This window comes from Mustelus asterias, chromosome 19, assembly GCF_964213995.1.
Source record: "Mustelus asterias chromosome 19, sMusAst1.hap1.1, whole genome shotgun sequence".
Taxonomy (NCBI): domain Eukaryota; kingdom Metazoa; phylum Chordata; class Chondrichthyes; order Carcharhiniformes; family Triakidae; genus Mustelus; species Mustelus asterias.
The window spans coordinates 30,620,735-30,635,625 of record NC_135819.1 but is presented as its reverse complement, the minus strand read 5'-3'; the positions used below and the strand labels follow the sequence as shown (position 1 = coordinate 30,635,625).

General features: G+C 43.8%; 1 protein-coding gene across 1 annotated transcript in view; it reads right to left on the bottom strand.

Annotated features, from left to right (window-relative positions):
• The window catches only part of ints13 (integrator complex subunit 13), a 72,004-nt gene that overhangs the window by 45,238 nt on the left and 11,875 nt on the right, over positions 1-14,891 (bottom strand). The window contains exons 3-4 of the mRNA XM_078235254.1: positions 10,711-10,785; positions 306-508 (exon numbers count right to left, since the gene is read on the bottom strand). Coding sequence (XP_078091380.1) covers positions 306-508; positions 10,711-10,785 — 278 coding nt within the window. The remainder of the gene's footprint in view (positions 1-305; positions 509-10,710; positions 10,786-14,891) is intronic.

Here is a 14,891-nt window from a genome sequence, read left to right as displayed (position 1 = left end):
AAAATATAAAATGGCTGCATAACAGACAGCAAATAGAATCATAAAATAGGATTCATGCCCCACTTTCAAATGTAACTCAAAGACTTCGAACGCAACTATTTTATCTGCAAGAGATGCACGATATTTTGTATGTTCATAATGCATTTTGCTCCAATTTAATTAAAGCACTCGAGTACAATAAGCTCATAAGTGAAAAGCAATCATTTTAATGCAGGCAAAAGTAGCAATTTAATAGGATCAGTAGAATGCATTTGCCCAAGCAATTGAATCATTGTGAATGATGCTGAGAATATGAAGCAGCGCACCTTTTGGCGTTAGTTATACAGATGATACGACCCCTGTTGCTGACACGGTCTGCATTCTCCATTAACGTGGTCCGGGCTTCATGCTGATAGTCTGTACATTTACACAGGACCTCTACAGCTTCGACTAAGCCATGTAGCACGCTGCAGCACTCTGGATCCATGCGGAGGTTGGGAGGCCCAACAGCCGCTAAGGCCGCCATCAACTGTGACAGAAACAGGATCTATCAATGCCTGCTTTGATTAAGATTTTGACACATTGCACTGAGCTCATTAAATTGATTTCATAAAAATGTGAGGTACATTCGGAAGCCAAGTTATTAAAATCATAGAATGAAACGGTACAGAGGGAAGCTATTCAGTCCATCATGCCTGTGAGAGTCATCCAATTAGGCTCACTACCCTGCCCTTTCCCTATAGCATTGCAATTTGTCCCCCTTTCAGTATTCATTGAATTCTCTTTTGAAACACACTACATTAAAAAAATACTGCAGTAATTTTTGGTTCTTCTGCCAATCGCATCAAATTCATGTCCTTTGGCCCTTCCGTCAGTGGTGGTGGTTTCTCACTTACTCTATCAGAACCATTTATAGTTGTGAAAACCACAAACAAATCTTAACCATCTGTGCTTTAAGGAGAACAATCGCCTTTTTTCCAGTCTCTCCTTATATTTGAAGGCCCACATCCCTGATACTTCTCCGGTCAATCCCTTCAGTGTTTCCAAGGTTGCGACATCCTTCCTAAAGTGTGGTGCCTAGAATTATGGACTCCACATGGGACCAAACTCAGAGTTTAATGGCTGAGCACAACTCCTTGTGTTTGTACCCTTGTCGTTTTCACAAGTCCAAGGATCTCGCATGTTATTATTCAAAAAAATAGCCTGCTAGCGTTTCCTGCCACCACCTTAGAACTGTGTTCACGCACCCCAGGAGTCTGTTCCTGGACCTCCCTTAAAACTGCATCATTCACTTCATGTTTCAGATCAATGAAATTTCATCTGAGCTACGTTTTTCCAACATTTTGCTTTCATTTCAGATTTCCTGCATCTACACTAAAATTTGTTCTTTCACTTGGTTCATATCGCCTCCCAATTTTCCAACCAAACTCTTATCACTTCACTTTTCTGTGCTAATTTTTTACCCACCGCATGCCTCACAATTTCACCAGCTCACCTATGCCCTCTTGAAATCTGTTGCTATCCTTGTCATTGTTTATTGCATGAGGGTTTGTCAGCACAAACTTTGAAATTTTGCCTGGCATAATACGCATGTCCACATTAAAAGGCAGTGGTTCAACTAGCAATCTCTGGGGATCACCACTGTATACTTCCCTCCAGTCTGAAGAAACAACCGTTCTCATCTCTTCTTTTTGCCCCTTAGCCAATTTCACATCTACAGTCACTGGCCCCCTATTTCTGCGAACACGTTTTTGTGGTACTTCATCAAAGACCTTAAAGCTCATATATACAGCAACCACATGACCCTCAGCAAACATCTTCATTAAAGAACTCGCTCGAGTTAGTAAAACACTGTTTGCCTTCAAGAAATCCATGCCTTCCCGAATTAACCATTTTGGTTGCAAATAGCAATTAATTTTTTGACTCTTTCAAAGCTGACTGATGGCTAACCTTCCTCCTGTTATTAAACAAGGTAGAAAGAGCACTAACTATGTCACGATGACACATGATACAGAATCACTTTAAGACCTTTCAAGTCCCTGAATAACTGTTCTTTGAAAATACTAAGATGTGCAAAAGTTTTCCACAATAGAATGTTAGATGTACAAAGCAAAATTACCAGGAGGAAAAGATTTCTTCTGACTGGCTGCAGTAATTGGATGATGTTAAAATACACAGTGTTAAACTCCAATTTAATTGCGAATTTGATTAGCTTAACCGGTACCCAGCCAGCACCTCAAACATCCAATCCCTCCACCACTGACGCAGTGGTGGCAGCATGCACCATCTTTGGATGCACTGCAGCAACTCACCAAAACTCCTTTGACAGAAGCACCAAATGCCCAGGCTCTACCACCTGGAAAGGACACGGGCAGCAGAAGCACAGGAATAGCCAGAGTTCCGTGGATAACCAGGGAAATTGAGGGACTGGTCAAAAAGAAAAGAGAGGCGTATGGTAGGTCCAGGCAGCTAAAAACGGAGGGAGCTCTGGAGGAGTACAAAGAAAGTAGGAATGAACTCAAACGGGGAATTAGAAGAGCAAAAAGGGGTCACGAAATGTTCTTGGCAGACAGGATTAAGGAGAATCCCAAGGCATTTTATTCATACGTTAAGAACAAAAGGGCTGTCAGGGAAAAAATCGGACCTCTCAGGGACAAAAGTGGGGAATTATGCTTGGAGCCCAAAGAAGTAGGGGAGATCCTAAATGAATACTTTGCGTCGGTATTCACAAAGGAGAGGGATGTGTTGACTGGGAGTGTCTCGGAGGGGAGTGTTGAACCGTTGGAGAAAATCTCCATTACAAAGGAGGAAGTGTTAGGTTTGTTAGAGAATTTAAAGACTGACAAATCCCCAGGGCCTGATGGAATCTATCCAAGGCTGCTCAGGGAGACGAGAGATGAAATCGCTGGGCCTCTGACACAAATCTTTGTCTCGTCACTGGACGCAGGAGAGGTCCCAGAGGATTGGAGGATAGCTAATGTGGTCTCGTTATTTAAGAAGGGTAGGAAGGATAACCCGGGTAATTATAGGCCGGTGAGCTTGACGTCCGTGGTGGGGAAGTTGTTGGAGAAGATTCTTAGAGATAGGATGTATGCGCATTTAGAAAGGAATAAACTCATTAACGATAGTCAGCATGGTTTTGTGAGAGGGAGGTCATGCCTCACTAACCTGGTGGAGTTTTTTGAAGAAGTGACCAGAACGGTTGACGAGGGAAGGGCCGTGGATGTCGTCTATATGGACTTTAGTAAAGCGTTTGACAAAGTCCCTCATGGTAGGCTGGTGAAAAAGGTTGGATCTCATGGGATAAAGAGGGAGGTGGCTAGATGGGTGGAGAACTGGCTTGGTCACAGAAGACAGAGGGTGGTAGTGGAAGGGTCTTTTTCCGGCTGGAGGCCTGTGACTAGTGGTGTTCCGCAGGGCTCTGTATTGGGACCTCTGCTGTTTGTGATTTATATAAACGATCTGGAAGAAGGTGTAACTGGGGTGATCAGTAAGTTTGCGGACGACACAAAATTGGCAGGACTTGCAGATAGTGAGGAGCATTGTCAGAAGCTACAGAAGGATATAGATAGGCTAGAAATTTGGGCAAAGAAATGGCAGATGGAGTTCAATCCTGATAAATGCGAAGTGATGCATTTTGGTAGAAATAATGTCGGGAGGAGCTATATGATAAATGGCAGAACCATAAAGGATGTAGTAACGCAGAGGGACCTGGGTGTGCAAGTCCACAGATCCTTGAAAGTGACGTCACAGGTGGAGAAGAAGGCATATGGCATGCTTGCCTTTATAGGACGGGGCATAGAGTATAAAAGTTGGGGTCTGATGTTGCAGATGTATAGAACGTTGGTTCGGCCGCATCTGGAATACTGCGTCCAGTTCTGGTCGCCACACTACCAGAAGGACGTGGAGGCTTTGGAGAGAGTACAGAGGAGGTTTACCAGGATGTTACCTGGTATGGAGGGGCTTAGTTATGAGGAGAGATTGGGTAAACTGGGGTTGTTCTCCCTGGAAAGACGGAGGATGAGGGGAGACTTAATAGAGGTGTATAAAATTATGAAAGGCATAGATAGGGTGAACGGTGGGAAGCTTTTCCCCAGGTCGGTGGTGACGTTCACGAGGGGTCATAGGTTCAAGGTGAAGGGGGGGGGGGAGGTTTAACACAGATATCAGACGGACATATTTTACAGAGGGTGGTGAGGGCCTGGAATGCGCTGCCAGGCAAGGTGGTGGAGGCGGACACACTGGGAACGTTTAAGACTTATCTAGACAGCCATATGAACGGAGTGGGAATGGAGGGATACAAAAGAATGGTCTAGTTTGGACCAGGGTGCGGCGCGGGCTTGGAGGGCCGAAGGGCCTGTTCCTGTGCTGTATTGTTCTTTGTTCTTGTTCCCCTCAAACTTGCAACCATCCTGACTTGGAATTATAATGCCATTCCTTCACTATCACTGGGTCAATTCAAGAATCAATTTTTAAAAGAAGAAAGCTGAAACACAAAGTACCGTTATAATACAATGCTGACCATGCCAGAGCAGAGGTGAAAGTTTATCTGCTAGTTAATGTGTACTTTGGACTTGACGTAGGGTTTTTTCTACATTGTTCTTACAGTCAATGATGAGTAGTGTATCCTAACATTATACTCTAACACTAGAGCTGATTAAGTGCACTAGGTAATTACATACGGATTACAAACTATTCAAAAACACCTGCTCTTGCCCAAAATATCTGGCACGTTTAATATGCTTCGAGTATCAACTTTGTAATTGGCTACAGAGCTATTTTATGGTTGAGGGTGGTAAGGAAAAGAATTGCAAAGATGGGAACCTTAGTTGAAATTGTATATTTTTCTTAAAGGTTTACTTAATTAAATGTGAACTGCCCGTGATCTATTTCAGTTCTACTCAATATACACAGACCACTGTTTCTGTAAGCATTTACGTATGTTGCTTTACTTCGGAACATTTTCTTTTATTCCTTCATAGGCAAGGGCATTATTAGTTCCCTGTTCTTGAACTACGGCATCTGCGTTGCACAGGTACACACACAAGTGCTGTTTGGAAGACCTAGATTTTTGACCCAGGTACAGTGAAGGATCGGTGATATATTTCCAAATCAGGATGGTGGCTGGCTTGGAGCGGAACTTGCAGGTGGTGGTATTTCCATGAGTCTGCTGCCCTGGTCCTTCTACTTGCTATAGATCCCAGGTTTGAAAGGTGCTGCCAAAGGAGGCTTTGCAAGTTGCTGTAGTGCATCTTGTAGATGGTACAAAGAGTGCCAAAGTTGGGGGTAATGAATGCTGAAAGTAGTGGGTGGAGTGCCAATCAAGCGAGCTGCTTTGTCCTGAATGGTGTTGAGCTTCTCGAGTGTAGTTGGAGCTGCACTCATCCAGGCAAGTGGGGAGTATTCCATCACACTCTTGACTTGTGCCTTGCAGATGGTGGACAGGCTTTGGGGAGTCAGGTGGTGAGTTACTCTGCAAAATTCCCAGCCTCTGGTTTGCTCTTGTAGCCATATATATATATATATATATGGTTAGTCCAGTTAAGGTTTGTCAGTGGTAACCCATATGTTAATGCCATTGAATGTTAAGGGGAGTTGGTTATATTATCTCTTGTTGGAGATGGTCATTGTCTGGCACTTGCATGATTCAATTATTATTGTTCATTTCGCAGCCCAAGCTTGAATATTGCCCAGATTGGATGCACGCAGACAAGGACTGCTTCGATAACTGAATTGTGAATGGTACTGAACTCTGTGCAATTATCAGCACTATCCAGTACTCCAGCTGCTTCTTGTTACCATCTAGAGTCAATCGAGTTGGCTGAAGACTGGCATCTGTGAGGGCGAGCCTGATCATCCATTCTGCATGTCTGGCTGAGAATGGTTACCAATACCTTATCTTTTGCACTAGAATTCTGGGCTACCCAATCACTGAGGATGGAGCCCCCTCTTCCAATTAGCCATTTAATTATCCAACACCATTCACGACTGGATGTGGCAGTACGACTTAGTGCCTGCATACACTTACTGAAGGAAAATCTTAAAATATCAAATAATACATCAAAGGAATTGCTGAATAAACTAAATTTAACACATTGCTGTCAACATTGTAGCGTTAAATTATCAGACTGATATTTCAGGTCTTCCTTCTTACCATCATTTTCATAGAATCCAGACAATGCAGGCCGCCATTTGGCCCACTGAGTCTGCCCCAACACTCTGACAGAGCACTTTACCCAGGCCCAACCCTGTAACACTAATGGGCAATTTACCACGACCAATCCACCTAACCTGCACATCTTTGGACTGCAGGAGGAAACCGGAGCACCCGGAGGAAACCCATACAGATATGGGGAGAATTTAAAAACTCCACCCAAGGCCGGAATTGAATCCGGGTCCCTGGCAGAGAGGCAGCAGTGCTAACCACTGTGCCGCCCTTTATCATGAGTTACAAATGAGTAACATTTTGCACTGTACACCTTTCAGCAGTGGAACTGTACTAAGCTAAACAGCAACATTTTCCACAAATTTCCTTCCTGTAACAAACAATAATCTTCAAAAACATGTCCTCACCACTCTTTTCTAATGATCAGTTACTCTACGTGATGGACCACGGGTACCTCACGACAGGCATCAGTGGAAGGCGGCATCCACTAACCTGCAGTGAAGGAGATGTGACAACAGAACTTTCTGTATAAAGCTGCTTGGACTAAGAAGCTACAGGAGGGCCCACAGGTTCAAATATGGTTGTGGGAAGAGACAGAATATCCCGATCAGGGTAAAGTGGGTATTTAGCCACAAATAGGAAGGTGAGTATTTTACGGGACGACTGCAGACCTGTATCAGTTTTGTGCACTTGCCACATCCAGCTGTGAATGGTGGTGGACAAGGCGGCTCCACAAATATCCCCACTCTCAATGATGGAGGAGTCCAGCACATAGGAAGATGGTTGTGGCTGCTGGAGTTCAATCATCACAGTTCCAGGACATCATTGCAGTTTTCTTCAGAGTCACGTCCTCAGCACAAACATCTTCAGATGCTTCATCAATTATCTTCTCTCCATCATAAGGTCAGAAGTGGGAATGTTTGTTGATGACTGCACAATGTTCAGCGTTTTTCGTGAGTCCTCAGATACTGATTTGATTTTGATTTATTGTCACATGTAGTGAAAAGTATTGTTTTTGTGCCCTATAGAGTCACAGATAGAGTCATAGAGGTTTACAGCATGGAAACAGGCCCTTCGGCCCAACTTGTCCATGCCACCCTTTTTTTTTAAAAAACCCCTAAGCTAATCCCAATTGCCCGCATTTGGCCCATATCCCTCTATACCCATGTAACTATCCAAATGCTTTAAAAAAGATAAAATTGTACCCACCTCTACTACTACCTCTGGCAGCTTGTCCCAGACACTCACCACCCTCTGTGTGAAAAAATTGTCCCTCTGGACACTTTTGCATCCCTCCCTTTAAACCTATGCCCTCTAGTTTTAGACTCCCCTACCTTTGGGAAAAGATATTGACTATCTAGCTGATCTGTGCCCCTCATTATTTTACAGACTCTATAAGGTCACCCCTCAGCCTCCTACACTCCAGAGAAAAAAGTCCCAGTCTATCCAGCCTCTCCTTATAACTCAATTCTTCAGTTCCGGTAGCATCCTAGTAAATCTTTTCTGCACTCTTTCTAGTTTAATAATATCCTTTCTATAATAGGGTGACCAGAATTGCACACAGTATTTCAAGTGTGGCCTTACCAATGTCTTGTACAACTTCAACAAGACATCCCAACTCTTGTATTCAATGTTCTGACCGATGAAACCAAGCATGCCGAATGCCTTCTTCACCACTCTGTCCACCTGTGACTCCACTTTCAAGGAGCTATGAACATGTACCCCTAGATCTTTTTGTTCTGTAACTCTCCCCAATGCCCTACCATTAACTGAGTAAGTCCTGCCCAGGTTCAATCTACCAAAATGCATCACCTCGCATTTGTGTAAATTAAACTCCATCTGCCATTCGTCAGCTCACTGGCCCAATTGAGCAAGATCCCGTTGCAATTGGAGATAACTTTCTTCACTGTCCACCATGCCACCAATCTTGGTGTCATCTGCAAACTTACTAACCATGCCCCCTATATTCTCATCCAAATCATTAATATAAATGACAAATAACAGTGGGCCCAGCACTGATCCCTGAGGCACACCGCTGGTCACAGGCATCCAGTTTGAAAAACAACTCTCTACAACCACCCTCTGGCTTCTGTCAAGAAGTCAATTTTGTATCCATTTAGATACCTCACACTGGATCCCATGAGATTTAACTTTATGCAACAACCTACCAGTGATACCTTGTCAAAGGCTTTGCTAAAGTCCATGTAGATAACATCAACTGCACTGCCCTCATCGACCTTCTTGGTTACCGCTTCAAAAAACTCAATTATATTTGAGACATATGATTTTCCACTCACAAAGCCGTGCTGACTGTCCCTAATCAGTCCTTGCATCTCTAAATGCCTGTAGATCCTGTCTCTCAAAATACCTTCCAATAATTTACCCACCACATATGCGAGGCCTGTAGTTCCCAGGCTTTTCCCTGCAGCCCTTTTTAAACAAAGGCACAACATTTGCCATTCTCCAATCTTCAGGCATCTCACCCGTGACTATCGATTATTCCAATATCTCGGCTAGGGGACCCGCAATTTCCTCCCTAGCCTCCCACAACATCCTGGGATATACTTCTTCAGGTCCCGGGGATTTATCTACCTTGATGCGCTTTAAGACTTCCAGCATGTCCTTCTCAGTAATATGCACACTCAAGACATCACTATTTATTTCCCCAAGTTCCCTAACATCCATGCTTTTCTCAATAGTAAATACTGATGAGAAATATTCATTTAGGATCTCACCCATCTCTTGTGGATCCACACGTAGATGACCTTGTTGATCCTTGAGGCCCTATTCTCTCCCTTGTTACTCTTTTGCCCTTTATGTATTTGTAGAAGCTCTTTGGATTCTCCTTTGCCTTATCTGCCAAAACAATTTCGTGTCCCCTTTTTGCCCTGATTTCTCTCTTGTAAGAGGGATGTTTACAAGATCCCTTGTAAATCTCCTCAGCTTCACTTTCCTGTTTTTGGACTATCCTTTTGTGTATTTATTAACTTCCTTTCACCCTATTTCAGTCCTAGATTGAACTATTACTTTCAGAACCTCCTTTGGCCAGAATAGCAGAGCCACTGACTAAAGATCCTGCAAAGTAAATAGGTAAAAAATAATTTGTACTTGAAATTTCAGAGTGCTTTAAAGAATGGTTGCTAGAAAATCAACCATAAAAATGCAGGAGATGAAGGCTAACACAATGAGTCGCAACAATTTATTCTCCACTCCAAAAAGCATTCTATAGTGCAGAATGTAGTGAAACAGTCATAGCTAGGGTGCAGAGAAAGATCAACTTAATACAAGGTAGGTCCATTCAAAAGTCTGATGGCAGCAGGGAAGCAGCTGTTCTTGGGTCAGTTGGTACGTGACCTCAGACTTTTGTATCTTTTTCCCGACGGAAGGTGGAAGAGAGAATGTCGGGGGTGCGTGGGGTCCTTAATTATGCTGGCTGCTTTGCCAATGCAGCAGGAAGTGTACAAAGTCAATGGATGGGAAGCAGTCCATGTCCATATGCAGCAAAACCTGGACACTATCCAGGCTTGGGCTGGTAAGTAATGAGTAACATTTATGTCACACAAGTGCAAGCCAATGACCATCTCCAACAAGAGAGGATCTAATTATCGCCCCTTGGCATGGAAAGATTCACTGGTGCAATGGAGGCTGATGCCAAGTTTTGGGACAAAGCAATGCGAGTTTGCTGTGCTTGCAATATGGCTATATACTATACCTAAGCTGAAAGTATCGGCTCCAGATATAAGAGACCCATAGTGGGAAAAGGCACCAATTTGAAGCACCAATACCATTCATCTCAACCCACACACACAAAAATACATTTTCAAAAAATTAATGAAACCAACACATACAGTAAATCAAAACCAATTTAAACAACATTTAGATTGTGTTTGAAAACTTAAAAGAAAGTTGAAGTCCCGCTTTGCCTCCCAGACAAGATGGAGAATATCACTCAGTTTATTTATTTGATCTTATCCTTCCAGCAAAACAATTTGATCTTCTTCTGAATTACAGAGACTATGGCCGTTTCTTAGATAACTCTGTTCCCCTGGTCTCAACCAACTTAAATCATGTACCAGCTACTCAGCCTGTGCCGCTGTCCCTGTGATAAGCTTTCAGCTCCTAACTCTGAATTCTTGCCATTTGGTCCTGCTTTCTTGTCACATCCAATTATTCTTTCAGGTTTTTGTATCCAATTAAGTTTTCTGTTTGACCCTATAATTGCTTCAAATGAGCCCATTTCAGACTGAAGATCCCTTGTAAATCTCCTCAGCTTCACTTTCCTGTTTTTGGACTATCCTTTTGTGTATTTATTAACTTCCTTTCACCCTATTTCAGTCCTAGATTGAACTATTACTTTCAGAACCTCCTTTGGCCAGAATAGCAGAGCCACTGACTAAAGATCCTGCAAAGTAAATAGGTAAAAAATAATTTGTACTTGAAATTTCAGAGTGCTTTAAAGAATGGTTGCTGGAAAATCAACCATAAAAATGCAGGAGATGAAGGCCAACACAATGAATCGCAACAATTTATTCTCCACTCCAAAAAGCAAAAAGGTTTTGCTATACCTCCTGTAGGTTCTGATCTTCTTGTCCCCAGGAGTTTAGGGTGTGTGCTCTTGAATCACTTACGATGAAATTCACCTAAAAAAAAAATCAAAACTAGAAATGAAAGAGCTAAAGACATATCAGAAGTGAATTTTAAAAGTGCATAAAAATGGGTAAACAAAATACAGTAAGAACATAAGAAATAGGAGCAGGAGTAGGCCTGCCCCGCCATTCAACAAGATCATGGCTGATCTGAAGCGAATCAGTTCCACTTACCCGCCTGCTCCCCATATCCTCTAATTCCCTTATCGATCAGAAAACTATCTACCCGTGATTTAAACATATTCAACGAGGAAGCCTCCACCACTTCAATGGGCAGAGAATTCCAGAGATTCACTACCCTCTGAGAGAAGAAGTTCCCCCTCAACTCTGTTCTGAACCGGCCCCCCCTTATTTTGAGGCTGTGCCCTCTAGTTCTGGTTTCCCTTCTAAGTGGAAAGAATCTCTCCACCTCTACCCTATCCAGCCCCTTCATTATCTTATATGTCTCTATAAGATCACCCCTCATCCTTCTAAACTCCAACGAGTACAGACCCAATCTGTTTAATCTCTCCTCATAAGCTACACCCCTCATCTCCGGTATCAACCTGGTGAACCTTCTCTGCACTCCCTCCAAGGCCAATATATCCTTTCGCAAATAAGGGGACCAAAACTGCACACAGTACTCCAGTTGCGGCCTCACCAGTGCCTTGTACAGTTGCAGCAAGACCTCCCTGCTTTTATATTCTATCCCCCTCGCGATAAAGGCCAACATTCCATTCGCCTTCTTGATCACCTGCTGCACCTGCAGACTGAGTTTTTGCGATTCGTGCACAAGGACCCCCAGGTCCCTCTGCACAGTCGCACGATGTAATTTTTCTCCATTTAAATAATATTCCAATTTACTATTATTTCTTCCAAAGTGGATAACCTCACATTTGCTAACGTTATATTCCATCTGCCAGATCCTCGCCCACTCGCTCAGCCTATCCAAATCTCTCTGCAGACTTTCCGCGTCCTCCACGCAATTCGCTTTCCCACTCACCTTCGTGTCATCAGCAAACTTGAATACCCTAGATTCAGTCCCCTCCTCCAGATCATCTATGTAAATGGTAAACAATTGAGGCCCCAGCACCGATCCCTGCGGCACGCCACTGGTCACCAACTGCCAACCAGAAAAGCACCCATTTATCCCAACTCTCTGCTTCCTGTTAGATAGCCAATCCCCAATCCACGCCAACACCTTACCCCTAACTCCGTGTACCCCAATCTTCTGCAGCAACCTTTTGTGAGGCACCTTATCGAACGCCTTCTGGAAATCTAAAAACACCACATCCACCGGTTCCCCTGTCAACCGCACTAGTGACATCTTCATAAAAGTCCAGTAGATTCGTCAAACACGACTTTCCCTTCATGAATCCATGCTGCGTCTGCTTGATCGAACCATTCTTATTCAGGTGCTCTGTTATTTCCTCTTTAATAAGGGACTCTAGCATCTTCCCAACTACGGACGTTAAGCTAACCGGCCTGTAGTTACCCGCCTTTTGTCTACTTCCTTTTTTAAACAGCGGCGTAACAGTAGCTGTTTTCCAGTCAGCCGGCACTACCCCAGAGTCCAGCGAATTTTGATAAATTACTACTAACGCATCTGCTATTACCTCAGCCATTTCTTTCAGTACCCTGGGATGCATTCCATCCGGGCCCGGGGACTTGTCTACCTTCAGTCCTATTAGTCTACCAAACACCACCTCCTTAGTAACAGTAATTGTATTAAGGACCTCCCCTCCCACCAACTCTCGATCTCTAATATTCGGCAAACTATTTGTGTCTCCCACCGTGAAGACCAACACAAAGAACTTATTTAAAGTCTCAGCCATTTCCTCGTTTTCCACTATTAAATCCCCCCTCTCATCTTCCAAGGGTCCAACATTCACTCTAGTCACTCTATTCCTTTTTATATACACTTGTAAAAACTTTTACTATCATTTTTTATATTTTGAGCTAGTTTAGTTTCATAATCTATCGTTCCTTTCTTAATCGCTTTCTTAGTTGTTCTTTGTTTTTCTTTAAAGCTTTCCCAATCCACTAATTCTCCACTATTTTTGGCCACTCTATACGCATCTGATTTTATTTTAATATTCTCCTTTATTTCCTTCGTTATCCACGTCCAGTTATCCTTTTTCTTACAGTCCTTCTTTATCACCGGAATATATTTTTGCTGAGTACTTTAAAAAATCTCCTTAAAAATCCTCCACTGTTCCTCAGCTGTCCTACCTACCAGTCTGCTCGCCCAGTCTACATTAGCCAATTCCACCCTCATCCTATCGTACTCCCCTCTGTTCAAGCAGAGGACACTGGTTTGGGACCCTACTTTCTCACCCTCCATCTGTATCAGAAATTCCACCATATTATGATCACTCATCCCAAGAGGATCCTTCACAAGAAGATCCTTAATCCTACCTGTCTCATTGCACAGAACCAGATCCAAGATAGCTCACTCTCTCGTAGGTTCTGTAACATACTGTTCATTGAAACAATCCCGACAGCATTCCAAGAACTCTTCCTCAAGCCCTCCACGTCCAATTTGAGTCGACCAATCAATATGTAGGTTAAAATCCCCCATGATAATTGCCATTCCACTTTTGCACGCATCCATTATTTGCTTGTTTATAGCCCTCCCCACCTCTAAGTTATTATTTGGGGGCCTATAGACCACGCCTACCAGTGTCGTTCTCCCCCTACTATTCCTTATCTCCACCCACAACGATTCCACGTTTTGCTCCTTAGAGCCTATGTCGTCTCTCACTACCGTCCTGATATTATCCTTTATTAACAAAGCTACCCCACCTCCTTTTTCTACCTGTCTATCCTTCCTAAATGCCTGATAACCCTGTATATTCAGTTCCCAGTCCCGGTCACCCTGCAACCACGTTTCTGTGATGGACACTAGATCATATTCATTTGTATGGATTTGTGCCATCAACTCATTTACTTTGTTTCGAATGCTTCGTGCATTCAGGCAAAGTGTCTTTACGCCAGCCTTTATCTGGACGCGGTTTGTTGAAGCACTACTAACATCTCCCAAGCCCTCTCCTCCTTTAGCTAGTTGTTTATTCACTATACTCCTGGCATTAGAGTAGACACCTCTCAATCCTATGGTCTGACCTCTCCCCTTCTCTGTTCCCAGTCCACCTGCCCTCTTGCACTGCCTATAACCCTTCTGTTTGCGAGCTACCTTCCTCACTCTCAGTCACGTCGCTTTGATCCCCTCCCCCCAACCTATCTAGTTTAAACTCTCCCCAGTAGCCTTAGCCAACCTTCCTGCCAGGATATTGGTCCCCCTGGGATTCAAGTGCCACCTGCTTTTAGTATACAGGTCACACCTGCCCCTAAAGAGGTCCCAATGGTCCAGGAACCTGAATCCCTGCCCCCTGCTCCATTCCCTCAGCCACACATTCATCCTCCACCTCACTCCATTCCTTTCCTCACCTTCCCGTGGCACAGGCAGCAATCCCGAGATTACTACCTTTGCTTTCCTCCTTCTCAGCTGTCTCCCTAATTCCCTATACTCTTTTTTCATGTTCCCTTCCCCCTTCTTACCCACATCAACGGTACCAATATGTACCGCTACCTCCGGCTCCTCTCCCTCCCACCTCAGGATTTCTGGGACTCGCCCAGCGACATCCTGGATCCCAGCCCCAGGGAGGCAGACCACCATGCGAGACTCCCGCCTGCCTCCGCAAAATCGCCTGTCCGTCCCCCTGACTGTCGAGTCCCCGATTAATACCGCCTTCCTCCTCCTTTCCTTAGCCCTCTGAGTTACAGGGCCGGACTCCACCCCGAAGACACGGCCACTGCTGCTTCCCCCAGATGGGCTGTCCCCCCCAACAGTACTCAGACAGGAGTTCTTCATCAAACATGGCTGATTATTATAATCTATTCTATTAAAAAATAATCACTAAATAATTGTGAGAACTGTCTGCAGTAAGTTTCACCTGAACTAAGTGGGCAGATTTACAAAGAGCTGCATTATTTTGCAGAATGAGTTGATCACTACATTGCAATGAAGATTACAATATCCCAAGAATGAATGGGAAGCACATGCTCCGTCATTAAAGAAATAGCTGGAATCACATTTTGTGAAGAAACCATTCTAATAAACT